This window comes from Chelonia mydas, chromosome 3 (assembly GCF_015237465.2).
Source record: "Chelonia mydas isolate rCheMyd1 chromosome 3, rCheMyd1.pri.v2, whole genome shotgun sequence".
In the NCBI taxonomy this organism is placed as follows: Eukaryota; Metazoa; Chordata; order Testudines; family Cheloniidae; genus Chelonia; species Chelonia mydas.
Genome location: NC_057851.1, coordinates 183,502,791 through 183,519,401, shown reverse-complemented (window position 1 = coordinate 183,519,401; position 16,611 = coordinate 183,502,791). Strand labels below are relative to the sequence as shown.

Genomic DNA, 16,611 nt, shown 5'->3' with positions numbered 1-16,611 from the left:
TGTAAAATAAATTAATTGGAATATAAATATTGTACTTACATTTCAGTGTACAGTAAGGGTTCTCAAACTTCATTGCACCATGACCTCCCTCTCACAACAAGAATTACTAAATAACCCCAGGAGGGGGGACTGAAGCCTGAGGCTGCCCAAACCCTGTCACCCTGGGCAGGGAGTGGGGGGAAGCCAAAGCCCGAGCCCCAGCACCCCAGGTGGGGGGGGCCAAACCCCTAGGGCTTCATCCCCTGGTGGGGGCCTGTAACCTGAGCCCTGCCACTCACGGCTGAAGCCAAAGCCTGAGCCCTGGGCGGTCCGGCTTGGGCTTCAACTTTGGCTCCAGCCAGTCACGCCAGACCTGGTGACCCCATTAAAACAGCATCCTGACCCACAATTTGAGACCCGCTTGTGTATAGTATATAGAGCAGTGTAAACAAGTCATTGTATGAAATGTAGTTTGTACTGACTTCCCTAGTGCTTTTTATGTAGCCTGTTGTAAAAGTAGGCAAATATCTAGATGAGTTGATATAGGCCCTGGAAGACTTCTAAGTAGCCCCAGGGGTACATGTATCCCTGGTTGAGAACCACATCTTTACCCATCCCAGGATCAGGCTTCTAAATAGTTATTGTTTCTGGAGGTCAGAGAAGTTGAATGTTAGACCACAAGAATTTTGTATCAAAAGGAAAAGGATTCCCCCAAACTGTGTTTTGGCCACAATACATACAAATGCCCCTGCAGTCACTAATAGTGAAATTTAAAACAATTGTTTTTTCCTCCTGTTCATCAATTATCAAAGTTATCCCCTAGGAACAAGTGAGAAAGATAGTCAATGGGTGTTGTAAACGATACAAAATACCAGGTGACTCAAAATCTATTTTGAAAGAGCAGAAACTTGCTCAGAAGGATGTTTAGGATGTTGAAAGCTGACTGACTGCCCAGTTCTCTTAAGCAAATCAAAGAAGCTGGAAAAACGGAGCAGAAAATACTATACGGATATGCTCTTTAGTGCATGACTATAGCGTCCCTATCACAGTTGAGGCCTGATCCTTGACTGGTACCCCCACCATAAATAAATAAGCAATAATTTTAAACAGAATTAATAAATCTTGCTCTGTGTTAATGTGATTCTGTGTCCACGTGATGGGAGGGCATCAGTGAAAGAAATACAATCAGAAGAGTAATGCACACCTCATTGCGGAATTGTAATATGGACTCCATATGGATGTGATTAATTCAAACTTGTGAAGTTTGTCAAGTTTACATTTGACATTGAATATTCACGCAGCCCAATACATTCTTGAGCACTACTTACGAGAAAAATTGGTGAAAGCACATCACTTACCATTTGATGTTAGCTGAGGAACCCCATGGTCAGTAGCAATGACTGTCAATGTAATGACTGTGTCAGCTGTGATATGGGCTAGATCACTGGTGAGAGTGATCTCTCCAGTAAGATTATTTATCCAGAAATCATCAGAATGGTTCATGAAGCTGTATTAAAGAGAAGTGAGTGTATCATTCATATTATTCACATCAGAAGTATTCTATCTTTATTATTAAAGTTTTATGATAAACAGCCTACCGATTATATTTGCCTAGTTATAATGATTATAGGAGTGGTAGGACAACACGTTTTAGATGCTGTCTCATTAACCTAAACAAATGAGACTATATTTCCTAGCATGTCTTCCATCTTAGCCAAGATGGCATTCAGACTTTCAGTTTCCATTCCATCCACAAGTTTTAGATCCCGCTATGAATAGAGAGCAGAGTACAAACTGCAAACTCAAAGGATTATAGATCAATTTGCAGACATGGCAAGAAAGGCAGGTAACTTTCATTGTAAGGATCTGGTTCTGGAAACAATTACTAATGTGCATAGTCCTGAAGCCATTTAAATCTCACACAATAGTAAGTGCTACATTTGGTGCGTAACCCCATAAGTTTCTGACACATTCAACCATCCATATCAACCTATGTATTTTGTTTTAATGCCCAGTCATCATTGTATCCCAGGACCTTTTTCAACTAAAATGTTCCATGCACAATCTATGTCTTAAGGTTAATGGGTGGGAGTGGGGGAATGAGGGGAAGAATGGCAATCACTTTGCATTTCATTATTTCCATTTTCTATCCAGAAGTGCCAAACTTTTAGCCAGCTATTTCAGACTAAACAAGCTTGGCTTTTGATTAAGGTTGTCTTTTATTTTACTGGCCCTCCAGTAGTTTGATCATCTCCAACAAGCTTGGTGAAATGCTTCTCCACTGTTTTTCTCTAAGTTTTAAAATTAGGCATATTGTTGTTGATTACACTAATGGCAAAATATAATAATGGGCATCGAATGAGTAGGTATGGGCAACTTGTGATCAACTGGGAAATACAAATAACACTGATTTTCTTTACTAAAAGATATTTATTTACCTTAGACAAAATTACCTGTATGAAATAAGAGAATTGTTCGCAAGGTCACGATCAGTAGCAGATACTGACAGAACAGAAACTCCCTCTTTTTCAGTTGCTATACGTATATTTGCAGAATACTGTGTCTTTGTAAACTGTGGAGGATTATCATTTACATCTAATACACTTATGGTGACATATGTGAAATTCTGGTGGACAACAGAAAACAAATGAATCATGCACAAGAGATGCACATTCAGTCCATTTAAACTTCAGAAATCAAAGGCTGTTAATGTAAGAATAACCTAATCCTCTTCCTTACCTGTCTCTGACGTACTCCATTATCAGATGCCACTAACAAAAGCTCATATTTCTCTTTGATTTCTCTGTCCATAAACCCATTAGCCAAAATAGTTCCATTCTACAGAGGAGAAAAAAAATCAACACATATATCACATTTTTGACAGTGTTTGTGTACATTTAGTTCTCACGAAAAGTGAGGATGGAAGTCCTCTCTTCATCACAGAACAGGTATAGCCTGGTAGTATCAGGGCAATCTTCTTCACAGTGTCCTGCCAATATGTCTTACCCATGACCTGGAGGGATGGGGACAGGAGTCCCACACTCGTTCTCAGTGGATGGGAGTCTCCATACCCATTCACACCTTAGCTTCTCTGATGAGACTATCAAATAGGTGGTCAGTTATGGTGGTGGCTTCTGTAATGCAGACTCCTGTCCAGTAAGTACTGGACTGAGCCCACCTACCTCATTTACAAAGGCCACAGAAGCACCACTAGATGGTAATAATTCTCAGTCACTACAGATCTTGGCAGGACTTGAGTAGCTGGCAACCTAGAGAAGAAATACTTTTTCATTTCCATTACCTACCTCCTGAGCTACGTAGTCCCTTAACACACATACTGAAGGTTTAGACACCTGATACCAGACAAACATTAATGGAAGTTGCAGGTGATCAGCCCCACTGAGAATGGCTAACACTACAAAGCCATACTCATGTGATTGATTTCAGTGGGATGACTCATGTGTGAAACTTTGCAGCATTGTGTTCAGGCCTTAATCAGGGTTGGTTCAAGAAAAACTGGGATGCCCTGAAACGCTGTTTGAATGAGCTCCCCAGCTGCAAGGCTCAACGTTCGCCATGCAATCTCCTTCCCGATCCCACTCACAACTTCCTCCAAACTCCCAGACCAGCCAATTTGGAAGCCAATGTGCACACAGGGTCCAGAACAGGTTGTGTGCACATATATGTTTGCGGAGGCAAATGGGAGCATAGCGGTTGGAGCATTCCTGTTAAACAGAGGGGTTGCAATGTACTCTAGCTAGAACTGTACTAAAGGAAGGGACAGCCTGATTCCCCAGCAGCCTCAAACTATTGTCAGAGCTCACAGTTGTCACAACGCAGCACATACTCCACCCCATGCTGCACTGCCGCAGGAGCAGTAAATATCAACCTTGCATTGCTGGAGTCCCCAGGTCTTCAGGAGCTTCCTAGGGCAGGACTGGCAGCATTGGCTGCGCTGGCCCTGCCCACATAGCCTAATTCATAACTCATTGAAATCAATGGGAGTCTTCACATTGACTTCAATAGGCTTTGGATTTATATTCTTAGCTTCCAAAGACGTCGGTGTCATTCTTGATATCAGAAATGCTACAATGGCTCATATCAGTGCATCATTTCTATCTGGCCATGCTAACTGTCTTGGAGAAAGAAGCAGATAGGCATCATTTTCTATTCCCCACCCAAATTCTTACTTGTTGGATGCTAAATGGATTCACCCCATCTTCTGCGAATAGGTGAAATGTGATGTGGGCATTTTCTCCCTCATCCAAATCTGTGGCAGCTACATGTCCAACTACGGTAGGTGCATCCTGTGTATAGTCTCCTTCCAGGGTTGTAAAACTGAAGGGCTGCATCTGAAACTCAGGGTTATTGTCATTGACATCCAGAACTGTGATATCTAACAGAGCACTAGAATTGAGCCCTTCCGTTTCAGCATCAACTGTCCATACCTGCCAAAATAATCAATGAAAACATTACTTGATTTTGACTGAGATTTCAATTGATTGATTAAGACACAAAAGGTGGACTAAACCATCTGAAAGGTTCAGAATGAGCTTACTTGCAAAGTTAACCTGGGTGTAGAGTCTCTGTCGAGTTCTGTGTCATTCCTTATTGAAAGTATCCCATGTTTATTGACAGCAAACATAGTATTGTTAAGAATAAAATACCCCTGAGAGAAGCCGACCTAAAAGAGATGTAATAAGCACTTGAGTTATGGAGAGAAGATGGAAATACCTCTCTGTTATTAACATCAATACTTTGCATTTCTTTAGCACAAAGAGCTTTATAGTATTTAACAAAGGAAGCCTCATAACACCCATGGGAGCTGGTAAGTCATATTATCCCCATGTTACAGATGGGCAAACTCACATGCAGACAAGAACAGACAGCAAGTGGAAGAGAAGAGAATAGATTCCTCCAAGAGTCCTGACTTCCGGTCCCCTCCTCTAATATACCCTCATTTAAAAGTCATTTCAGAGTCACGCCTGTGAGGTGGTGAACAGTAGTACCTAGTTCATTCCATTCTTGTTTCCTTCTGAATTTTTTTAAAACTCAGAGACATGCTAGGCAGCTACTGCAAAAAGGGAACCACTTCCCCTTGTGACCTAAGAGCATCCCAATGCCAGAGGACAAGAGGCTCCTGGGTATCTAGCAGTGAGTCTCAGCTGGCCTGACCAACTCAGCATACCCCAACTCACTGTTGTCATAATCTGTATCTAAAAGGTGTCATGAAAGGCATCATAAGTGAACTGGTAACATGTTGGTCAGTATTATTACTGTGCGGTGTCTGTACAGGTGATAGATGAAAAATTATAAATGTGCACTGGAAATATGTTATTAAAATGTGTTTGGCAGGTAGGGCACCAGTCATGCTGCTCTAGACAAGGAATGTGATTCCACCTGCTTGAATGTGTCTGCGATGTAAATTGAACAAGAGACAATGAAGTACATTTATCTAAAGAGTAAACAAAACCATCAAACTGGTGAGTGGGGGAGACAGCTGTGATGTTGCACTTTATATGATTTTATGAAAATATGCTAATGAGTATGAATATGATGTAACTGGAATATGCTTCATGCAAAAGATCTCTTGTAAGGTATCATTACAAATCTTCAAAAAGAAAAGGAGGACTTGTGGCACCTTAGAGACTAACAAATTTATTTGAGCATAAGCTTTCGTGAGCTACAGCTCACTTCATCGGATGCATGCAGATCCAAATCTTATAATCTACTGAGTGTGGTCATCCAATTTGTATAAATGTATCATTCTTGTATCTGAACCTAGAAATATGAACTATAACTCAGAGGTCTGATTGTAATTATGCAAAGTGTGGGCCATTAATGGTGGCTTGGGATCTTGATGGCTCCCATTAACCAGGACAATTGGTTGTAAATGGCTCTGTTTACTTGTACGTCTTCCTGTATACGTCTGTGCTGGCAAGTGGGTAATGAAGTCTTACAGTGACATGTGATCATGTCACCTGAACTGGAATACATCTTTAACTTCATCCGATGAAGTGAGCTGTAGCTCACGAAAGCTTATGCTCAAATAAATTGGTTAGTCTCTAAGGTGCCACAAGTACTCCTTATCTTTAACCTGGTGCTTTTCCATTTAGAAGGAGGGGTGGGAACCCAGAGAGGGACAAAGGATTCCCACCTTGTGCAAAAGATATATAAGGGGGTGGAACAGAACGAAGGGGGCTGCAGTCATGAGAAATCCCCTATCTACCACCTGAGCTGGAACAAGGACTGTACCAGGGGAAAGGATTGGGCCCAGGCTAGAAAGGAGTCTAGTCTGTGAAAGAAATTTATTGGAACATCTCTGAGGGTGAGGTTTCATCTGTAATCAGCTTCTTACTGTATTAGGCTTAGACTTGCATGTTTTTGTTTTATTTTGCTTGGTAATTTACTTTGTTCTGTCTGTTATTACTTGGAACCACTTAAATCCTACTTTTTATATTTAATAAAATCACTTTTTGCTTATTAATTAACCCAGAGCAAGTATTAATACCTGGGGGAGCAAACAGCTTTGCATATCTCTCTATCAGTGTTACAGAGGATGAACAATTTATGAGTTTACCCTGTATAAGCGCTATACAGAGTAAAATGGATTTCTTTGGGGTTTGGATTGCACTGGGAACTGGGTACCTGGATGTTGGAGGCAGGAGCACTTCTTAAGCTGTTTTCAGTTAAGTCTGCAGCTTTTGGGGGACATGGTTCAGACCCGGGTCTGTGTTTGCAGCAGGCTAGCATGTCTGGCTCAACAAGACAGGGTACTGAAGTCCCAAGCTGCCAGGGAAAACAGGCTCAGAGGTAGTCTCAGCACATCAGGTGGCAGTCCCAAGGGGGTCTCTGTGACCCAACCCATCACAACAGCCACTTAACTATCACTACAGGGGGAGGAGACATAGAATGTCAGGGTTGGAAGGGACCTCAGGAGGTCATCTAGTCCAACCCCCTGCCCAAAGCAGGACCAAATCCCCAATTTTTGCCCCAAATCCCTAAATGGCCCCCTCAAGGATTGAACTCACAATCCTGGGTTTAGCAGGTCAATGCTCAAACCACTGAGCTATCCCTCCCCCCAAAAAATTAATCTGGCTTCAGCTCCCTGGTGGACACAGAAAGGTGAGCCCCCAGGAGGGCTTCCTGACTTTGAAAACAAAGATAAAGTTTGATGATATAAGCAGAGAGAGAAAACCATTTGGGCATCCTTCACCTGAGAAGACAAAGAAACCAAGTGCTTTGGGCTCGGTGTTGGATCCTAGCTAAGGACTGGCCAGCTGCGTTGGAAGAATGACTGTGGTGAGAAAACTATTTTGAACAAAAGACTCTAGTTTAAGTTAGGTTTTAGTCTCAGAAGCATAGTATCCTTCTACTTAAGTAGCTAGTCTCTGTTAATAAATGTAATCTTTTCTGCTTACACAACCATCTCAGTGCAGTGTTTCAAACTGATGGGTAAAATCCTCAGCCAAACGAACGGGCTGGTGCTGTGGACTGTCTCTGTAAAGGAGCAGTGACCTGGACACGGTTTTGTGAGTGCTACAGTGAGAGGGGCTGAGCATTGCAGAGGAGATGGTTTTGGGGAGACTTGGGACTTGAAGGGCTGTTGGTGTCGCCCTGCAAGGCGTACCCAGGCTGGGGGAAGCCAGGGTGAGGTGAGTGCACTGTAGCCAAGCTACTGGTGTCAGGGCGCTGATCCAAAGCAGGACAGCACAGAAGCATCCAGGATTACATGGCAGGCAGCGACACAACCTCTTAATGCTCTGGGTGAACCCCAAAGTGTCACCCCTCTAAAGCCAACTTCTCACATGAGCAGGATTTTTCTTTAGTTAAAGGGGAGGGGGAAGAAAGAAAAGATTTGATGGACAACAGAGAGCAATTATGTGATTTCTTGTAAAGGAAAAAAAGAAAATGAAAGTAACTCCTCTATGATTTCCTTTTTCCCTGATTGATGCAGTACAACAGCTAGATTCACTGCAGCACAGAAACACACTGCTAGGCACGCTCATTAAGCAGAGATTTACAGCATATATTAAAGTGGCGTTTCCAATTATTTTGACATAACAAGTGATAATCTAAACAGTTAATTACATGCTGTTTTTTGTTCTCTAGTCTGATGGGCAAGCATCCATTCTGCTAGCTCTCTCTTGACTGGCCTACATAAGTATTTATATTGAGTCTGGCTTCTCTAAGGCGACCAGATTGCTATATCTTGTACTTGCAGGGTTGCAGGGAAATAGAGTTGAAGCTCAGTCCTTTCCCTTACTGGGTCAATGAGACATTTGCCATTGGCTTCAATGGGAGTATCGTGGGCCCCATGATGCTCTAATAGATTTTCTCTCTTTTTCAAATTGTACCTAATATATTTACCACTGAGCATTTAAAACTCTCTCTTTGCCCTTCTAATGCCATATCATCTTGATTTCTAAGAACTGATAGTGTCGGACTTACCTGATCCTTGTCAGTAACATTGAGTGCGTAGATGAGGCTGTCCTTCTGTATGTTTTCAAGAACAAATATACTGTACACTGCCTGACTAAATTCAGGAGGGTTATCATTGACATCCAGTACCTGGATAACAACAAGCATACTGGTGTTGAGGCTTGGGATCCCTTCATCTGATACCTCCACTCTTACTTCAAACAGTTTGACAGTTTCATAATCCAGCTGCTGGCTCAGGGTGAGCTGGCCTGTGGTTGAATTGACAAGGACCATCGGCATGGAAGTCAGAGGAAGCTGACTAATTATTCTGTACTTCACCTGAGCATTGGCCCCAGAATCCAAATCCGTAGCAGACACTGTCACTAGCACCTTCCCAATCATTTCATCCTCAGAGACCCTCACTTCGTATCCGCTCAAGGGAAAAGTTGGAGGGTTGTCATTCACATCATCAACAAAGATAGTAAAGTTCACAACTGCAGAGAGAGCCGGTTGACCTTGGTCACTGGCAATAACTGTTAAGTTATAAAATGCTTGTGTTTCTCTGTCCAGTTCCCTTCTCAGCACAATTAATCCTGTCACAGAGTCAATATCCATCTTTCCCTCTCCACCTTTTAGAGTATAAGACACTAACCCATTAAAGCCATCATCTGCATCAGCAGCTGACACATTGAGAACAGTGGCTCCAACTTGCATGCTCTCTAGCACATTAATGGTAGCATTGATTGCACTGAACACAGGACTGTTATCATTGATGTCTGTAACTTTGATAAACACTGCAGCATAGTCAATTGTTTTTCCGTCAGTCAAAGAAACGTTTATCTCATGAGATTTCTGGGATTCATAGTCCAGTTTGGTTTTTGTCCAGATGGTTCCATTGATGTCAACATCAAAAATATCTGATTCCGTCAAAACTTGCAATGCAACTGGAATGTGGGGATCCACAGACACAAATACTACCTGTGTAAGACACAGCATATTATTAATTATAATTAATAATATATTATATATATATTATAATATATATATTAATTATAATTAATAATATCTCCTATTAATTATATTAATTACTTGATGTGACATTCGAAATAGGAATTTTAGGCTTAGATTACACCTAAATTAGCAGCCTTAACTATCTCTCAATTGGAATAAGATAGATATTTTTAAGATGCAATAAAACTTATTTTATTAGCTGAAACTAATAGTGATTACAATGCCATTTCTGTGTATCAAGACTTAAAATACTCAATAACTACAAGATACAGATATCTGTCCTTTTATCAGAACATCATACACGCCCATATACATAGATACACATGTATAATACCCATAATATACACTGAATATACATATATCAATGTGTGTCTGTATTTAGCTTTTCTGTCTTTCTCTCAGCAGCAAAAAATAATCATATGTAAATAATGAATTAATTCAGCCAGCCAATAAATCAAACCAGCAAAACAGCCCCCTATAATCTGCCCCTTCAGGATTCCACCTTCAGTCTGCCCCAAGAACCTCTCTAAGGCCTTTTCTACACTAAAGGGAAAAGTCAACCTAAGCTACGCAATTTGAGTTATGTGAATAGCATAACTCAAATCGACGTAGCTTAGATCTATTTATCACGGGGTACACACTACGCAATGGCGATGGGAGATGCTCTCCTGTCAACTCCCCTTACTCTTCCCCATCAGGTGGAGTACAGGAGTCGACAGGGGAGCGATCAGTGGTTGATATAGCGGGTCTTCACTAGACTCGCGAAATTGACAGCTGATGCATCTATCGCCACAGCGTCGATCCTTTGGTAAGCGTAGACAAGCCCTAAGAAATGGCTTTTGCAGCTTGCCCAAAATATCAGCAACTTCAAGCAATTTTCACCTAAGGTGGGAACCAAGTTCCAGAGACACATGGTCCCCTCAGAGAATGTCCTGCTGGCAATCCCCTCATGGTAAGTCCCCTGTTCTGTACCCACCACGTCACATAACAGCAGACTTGTCACTAATGGAAGGTCGAATATTGTCTCTCTTGGGCTTTTGACCACTGAAATCTTTGAGGGAAAGGAGAGGAGAGGAAGAGGAGAGGCAGAAAACATTTCTCTGGCACATGGTTTTATGTTTTACTTTTTAAACAGAGACTGAAGATGCTCAGAGCTCTGGAATAGTAGGAGCAGTCCCAGGAGGTGATGGCATCATTCAGCTGCGGTAGACAGGATGCATGACAAATAAATGGCAAGACTACATGCTACAGCGTAACACATGGATTGAGACATCAAATCTAACAACCTATATATTTTACCTAGTGAGGTATTTACATTTACACTGGCCATGCATATCTTAATCCTATGTCACTACAAACTGTTCATAATTTGTGTGTTTGGTACAGGTGACAGTACAGAGCCTTTTGGGTCTTACTCTTGTTACTGGGACAGGGCTGTTTAATTCTTCCTCCAACGTCCCATCATATGTTTTGTGAATAAACCGAGGTCTAGAATCTCCAACTGCAAAGACCTGTACTGGAACTGATGAACTTCTTGGCACCATTCCACCTGGAAGCAAAATAGACCTTTATCTCTTACCAGACCTGTAAAATACCCTCTTCTTGTAAAGAAAATACATCAACTGACACCTGGAACTGTATTAATAATAAATAATAATAACAATAACAATTATTAGAGTAGTGCCTAGAGGCCCCAACCAAGATCGGAGCCCCTTGTGTGGGCACCATATTTACCCAGCGAGAGCCTGAAGAGCTTACAGTCTAAGAGACAAGACAGACCAAGGGTGGGACGCTGCATTCTCTGAGGTGAATACCAAAAGGTGTGTCACCACTAGAGGTGCAAGTAGGGGGGTCCGGTCTGGTCCACCGTACCATTAAGATATTTATTGCCAGTACACTGTACTGGAAAGACACAGGAGCAGAACATGGGGCCGCATGCTGGCAGCTCCTCTGGCACAGCTGTACCGCCCCCTGCCCCGCCCCCAGCCCCTCCACGCAGCTGTGTCTCCTGTCAGAGGTCTGTACAGCCTCGCTGGAGGACAGGACTGGGGGGTGGGGCTGCAGGCAGTACAGCTGCCCTGCAGGAGCTGCTGGCATGGGGCTGCTTGGCAGTCCCACATTCTGCTCCTTTCGCCGCTGCGGTTCCGGAGAGCCCTGCGGTTCAGAAGTCTGTATCTGGTGCAGCAGGAGGACAGAGCCCTCCCCTCCCGCCAAGATAACGTGGGATGTGGAGGGGATGGGGAAAGTGTGGGGGCCCCAGACTGGGGGTGGGGTGGGGACAAGTCACATGGGGGGGTTACGTGGGGGGTCACTTGCCCACCCTTTAGCAAGTGTCCCCTTTGTGTCCCTCCCATGAGTCACCTAGGCACAGCGTACCATTAGGAAATAAATTCTACTTGCACCACTGGCAGCCAATCCCCCCCCCCCCCCCCCCCCCCCCCCCCCGTGAATCTGGGACCAAGTGGTTCCCCACCATCCACAATACAGGACAGTGCCTATAAGGTACAGGGCCCAGAATAAGCAAATCAGGGTAAGTCAATAGGCTGAGAAAGAGTTAAGAGTGCCCAAGTTATCAGGAAAAGGATTCTATTTCCCAGATAAGATTTCCTCTGGCCTTGTTCCAATTATGCATGCTCATTTAGCTGAGTGGTTCTGCCGGTTAGATGAGTAAACAAACATTCAATAATTCTTAGTTAGAACAACAACATCAAGACTGACAGCCCTACAATTAGCCTTGGTAGCTCTCTTTTAGTTTGTATGTACTTGCATGTATATGTAAATAATCTTACTGCCGGCTCTACTCTTAACAGCAGGCCAATGACTGAAATACACAAGAATGGAATGCCTCTTCGAGTACCTGTGAGAGAAAATTATAATAAATCTCAGTATTCTAGCCTGTGCACCAGCCTATTGCAAATCAGGGGAGATGAAGAAAGGAGTGAGATTCATGCTAATATCATGCACACGCTAACAGTCATGAAAAAAAAATGGATTTGTTATTAGGGCATCACCCTGCAGGGAAAATTGAGTTTTATCAATGTTGCAACTACTGCTGGGGGAAAGTGACTTGTTTTCAGGAACTGCAAGGGCAATTAAAAATATATGGTATATTTAAAGGAATGTTAAATAGGTTCGGGCGTGGGGGGAAAGGGGCTGTGTGTTTCACCAGTGTCCCTTCAGGAAAGGAGCCTCCCAAGAAGTCTTGTGTGTGTCTTACCATCTGTAGCGGTTATCCACAAGGTGAAGTTCTTCAGTTGGTTGACTAGTAATGGGATCAGTGTTTTCAAACTGATTTGCCCAGAGGTTTCATTCAGTTCAAAGTGTCCTTCTTCATTGCCGCTCACTAAGAGAAACCATGTCTCTCCATTTCTGCCATCATCTGGATCATGAGCCACAACCTGAGGAGAAAATATCATTTTTCTTCATTTTCTTTGTTGTTAGCAAATGACACACATCTGTAAATTCTGGTGTGGTTTGCAGAGAAACCATTCAGCTAGCTTGATAATTACATAACTTGAAATCTTGCTTGTTTGTCCATTCAAAATAAATAGGTCAGGAATTTTTGGTAAAGTCCAGCTAAATAAATCCACAATAATATTCAGCTGTTTCTTTATTTGATTGATCATTTGTCACATATGTTCAATATAATTCACTTTTATAAGACATAGTTTGTGGGGCAATTATAGCAACAACATAAATCAAACTAATGGGTCCAATACTGCCCATTCCTTGGGCACCCAAAATTCCCATTGAATGAAGAAAGAAAGAAAGAAAGAAAGAAAGAAAGAAAGAAAGAAAGAAAGAAAGAAAGAAAGAAAGAAAAAGAATTTGGCCTAATATTGGCAAGAAATATCCCAACATATGTTCTTTAAGATCTCAGCTTGGGTAGGCGACAGAGAACTAATTATATCCAACAATATTTCTTTTAACTGTTTCCTCAGTAGATTTCTCAATTGACCTTTGGAATCAAGGAACAAAGTCACTGAAAGACTAGGAACATTGTAATAATGGAATTGTGGGCCAAATCCAAGACAGAATGTTTGTCCTCAGAGGCTGATGCATCAACATGCGAATACAATTTTAGAATCTAGAGGTAAAATTTTGGCCTCACTGAAGTCAGTGGCACAACTCCCACCAACTTCAATGGGGCCAAGATTTCACACTAGCAATGTTTTGTTTTGTTTTGTTGTAATCCTAAAAGTTATTGGGGGGCATAGTGTTCTAGTGCTTACAGCAGGAGATTGGACATCAGTAGACCTGGGTTCAGGTTCTGCCAGTGACCCACTCTGTGGTTTGTAAAGATCTTAACAGTGATCTCATTTTTCTGGGCTCTAAAACACACTCTACTCTGTTTTCATTAAAAATCTCAAAAATAATATATTCCAGAAGTCTCATTTAGGCTGTCGCATGGTCTTGTGTGTGCAATGCACCACTATATGAGAGATGTGAGACCAAGACAAGGCCTCTATCCTTTACTGCCTGAACTGGCAGGTGCTGGGAGCATCCATGACACAAGGGTTACCAAACAAGAGGAGTGTGAGGCTAAATGAAAGGCAGAATAAAGTAAAGGGAACTGTGGAAAACTGCTAAAAAATGAACATCTCTCCTCCCAAGGATCACTGCTCAAGGGGAAGGGGCTAAGTGTACACACACCCACACCCACACCCTATACTGACAGTGACATTGTTTTCAAATAAGCACTTTCAATACCTGAAGAATGGGCATTCCTGCAGTCATGTTGGAGAAAATCTGCTGTTTGTATGGTGTGCCTTCAAAGGCTGGAGTGTTGTCATTTTCATCCAGCAGTGATATGGTGACTGTAGAGTGGGCCTCAAAGTAGGGTAACAAATGATCTCTAGCTTTAACCTTGAAAAAGGAGGAAGTAAAAATTCTGCACTTATTTAAACAACACACATCTGGTAACAACAAGGAAGATCCCAAATAGTTACAGGCCAAGTAAATTGCACCTTTGTAGTCATATTTTCCTCAAGTTTTCTCCAGCGTGAAATTCTGGGTCTGATTCTTTGGTGAAATTACTCCCAATTTACACCAATGTGAGATCAGAATCTGGCCCTGTCTCTTTCCAGGTCAGCCTAGCTGTTATCTTATTTATTTGAGGATTTGATTTTAATTGTTTTTAATCATTATTTTTACTACCTGAAGGAGGATAGTTGCTGTTCTCTCCCTGTCTAAGGCACTGGAGTTCCTCACAGTCAGGATCCCAGTGTCACTTATTTGGAAGGGACTGTCATCCGGAATGAGACTGAATGTTCCACGGAAGCCATCCTGAGGGGAAAGATGTTATTAAATAAAATAACCACTTAACTAGCTCTTTATTTCATTTTCTTCTTAATTTCCAGGGAGAGAACAACTAGCAGAACTTGGCAGCTTAAACATTTTGGCTTTAATTATGCTTTCCAAAAGGGTGAGTTCAGCTAGAGATGGGGAAGAGATGCACCACCCAAGCAGCAGGGTGACATTGTATGATTATCAAAGCTCACTGTTGCTACCACTGTTATACAATTGCAACAAATCTTGTACAAAATATGTCATGTAAGGTGTTGATGGAAAAGTTATGATTTGCTAAGTATGATTATTGTGTTTATATGCATGTATCATTTTTTTATCTGAAGTTATGAAAATTGACTATATACCTGTATTTCAAATGTGTTTGCTCCTGGGATAACACCCACAAGGTAGTTTGCATCCATTCAAATTGAGCCATAGAAGAATGGGCAATAGAAGAGCACAATGGGCCATAGAACAAGTTTATCTCCACCCAATGGGCCTTCCTGAGGACGTTTTAGCCAGAATATGAGTAATGGCTCCTGCTATGACTCATCAAAGCATACAAGGGCATGTGACTTGCTCATGTGACCCTGGACTCCATCTTGTACCTGTACTTTTCCACAAACTAAGATTGAGAGCTTTCCTCCACATGAGAGAAGATATAAAAAAGATCCTGGAAGCATCCCCATTTTGCCTCTTTCCTGCCCTGATCTCTGGACTATGGATTTACACTAACAGGAGCATTACAGTCAAGGGAAAAAAGGACTTCCCAATCTTTTGGAAGTTACCAGAGACTTTACAAGCCAGCAGTTTATTCCATCACTGCTACAGACCTGATCTGCAAACTTTGCAATGTGTGTAAATATTGTTTTCTTTGATCATTATAATTCTCTTCTTTTTCTTTTCTTTATAAATAAACCTTTAGATATTAGATACTAAAGGACTGGCAACAGCGTGATTAATGGGTAAGATCTGAGTTATATATTGACCTGGCTACATGGTTGATCTCTTGAAATTAGAAGAACCCTTTGTTTGATGAAATTGGTTTTAAATCACCACTCATCATTCAGTCTAGTGTCTGGGTGGTGAAACAAAGGCTGGGATACCTAAGAAGACTGCATTTCTTGCTAACCAATGTGGTGAGGTAGAAGTTTGTTTTTGTTATTGGCTTGGTATATCTTATGGAAGAATAACCACCAGTTTGGGGTGGGTCTGCCCCATTTCTCAGCAGTTTGTCCTGAATCTGGTATTCTGTGACCCACTGAGGCACGGTGACACTCATATTTTCAGCTGCATATCTCAGGAATCCCTATGCACCCCCGAGATTCTAGGGTGCCAAGAGTCAGTTCTGCACCTACTGCAAATTAGAACAACTCCAGGGGCAGATCAAACTTATGCCTTAGCTGCAATGGTCCCCCCTGGACTATGCTAAAACCTGGACTAGATGGAGTGGAGTGCACTCTGGTTACACGCCCTCTTTCCTCTAGCATGCCCCTACAGTAGGGGCTACAAGAAATGGCAGCATAGTGGTCTCAGTACATTTTCCGTTTTTTTCCAGTGGAATCCTCCAGGACTTGGGGAATCCCCCAGTGAGGCGATGACAGAAGAGGTGTAAAGAGGCTGTAACAATGCAGAATTGGAGTCTCTGTATCTTTCTCTGGGTCCTCACACAGGTGCTGGGTGACAGTGTGCTGGGTATACCTTGATATACCTATTCAATAAGTATAGACGGTCCTTTCACAAGTGAAGCCTATTTGGTGGGTAGGGGTGGGGCCATGGCCTCTGTCCTGCCTATGCTCCCTCGAAGGCCGATGGCAGAGCTAGACAGCCCCATATGCACCCTCAGCCAGGAAAACTAGTGGTTGAAGGGGCTTCCTGTGTACCCACATTACAGCAGCCATCATTTGCCCA

At 42.3% G+C, this 16,611-nt stretch overlaps 1 protein-coding gene across 1 annotated transcript in view; it reads right to left on the bottom strand.

The window, feature by feature from the left end:
- The window catches only part of LOC122465089 (protocadherin Fat 4-like), an 87,250-nt gene that overhangs the window by 38,256 nt on the left and 32,383 nt on the right, over window positions 1–16,611 (bottom strand). Inside the window, exons 12-21 of the mRNA XM_043543155.1 lie at window positions 14,569–14,697; window positions 14,122–14,277; window positions 12,629–12,809; window positions 10,827–10,960; window positions 8,431–9,378; window positions 4,538–4,663; window positions 4,170–4,427; window positions 2,719–2,817; window positions 2,433–2,605; window positions 1,338–1,486 (exon numbers count right to left, since the gene is read on the bottom strand). Coding sequence (XP_043399090.1) covers window positions 1,338–1,486; window positions 2,433–2,605; window positions 2,719–2,817; window positions 4,170–4,427; window positions 4,538–4,663; window positions 8,431–9,378; window positions 10,827–10,960; window positions 12,629–12,809; window positions 14,122–14,277; window positions 14,569–14,697 — 2,353 coding nt within the window. The remainder of the gene's footprint in view (window positions 1–1,337; window positions 1,487–2,432; window positions 2,606–2,718; window positions 2,818–4,169; window positions 4,428–4,537; window positions 4,664–8,430; window positions 9,379–10,826; window positions 10,961–12,628; window positions 12,810–14,121; window positions 14,278–14,568; window positions 14,698–16,611) is intronic.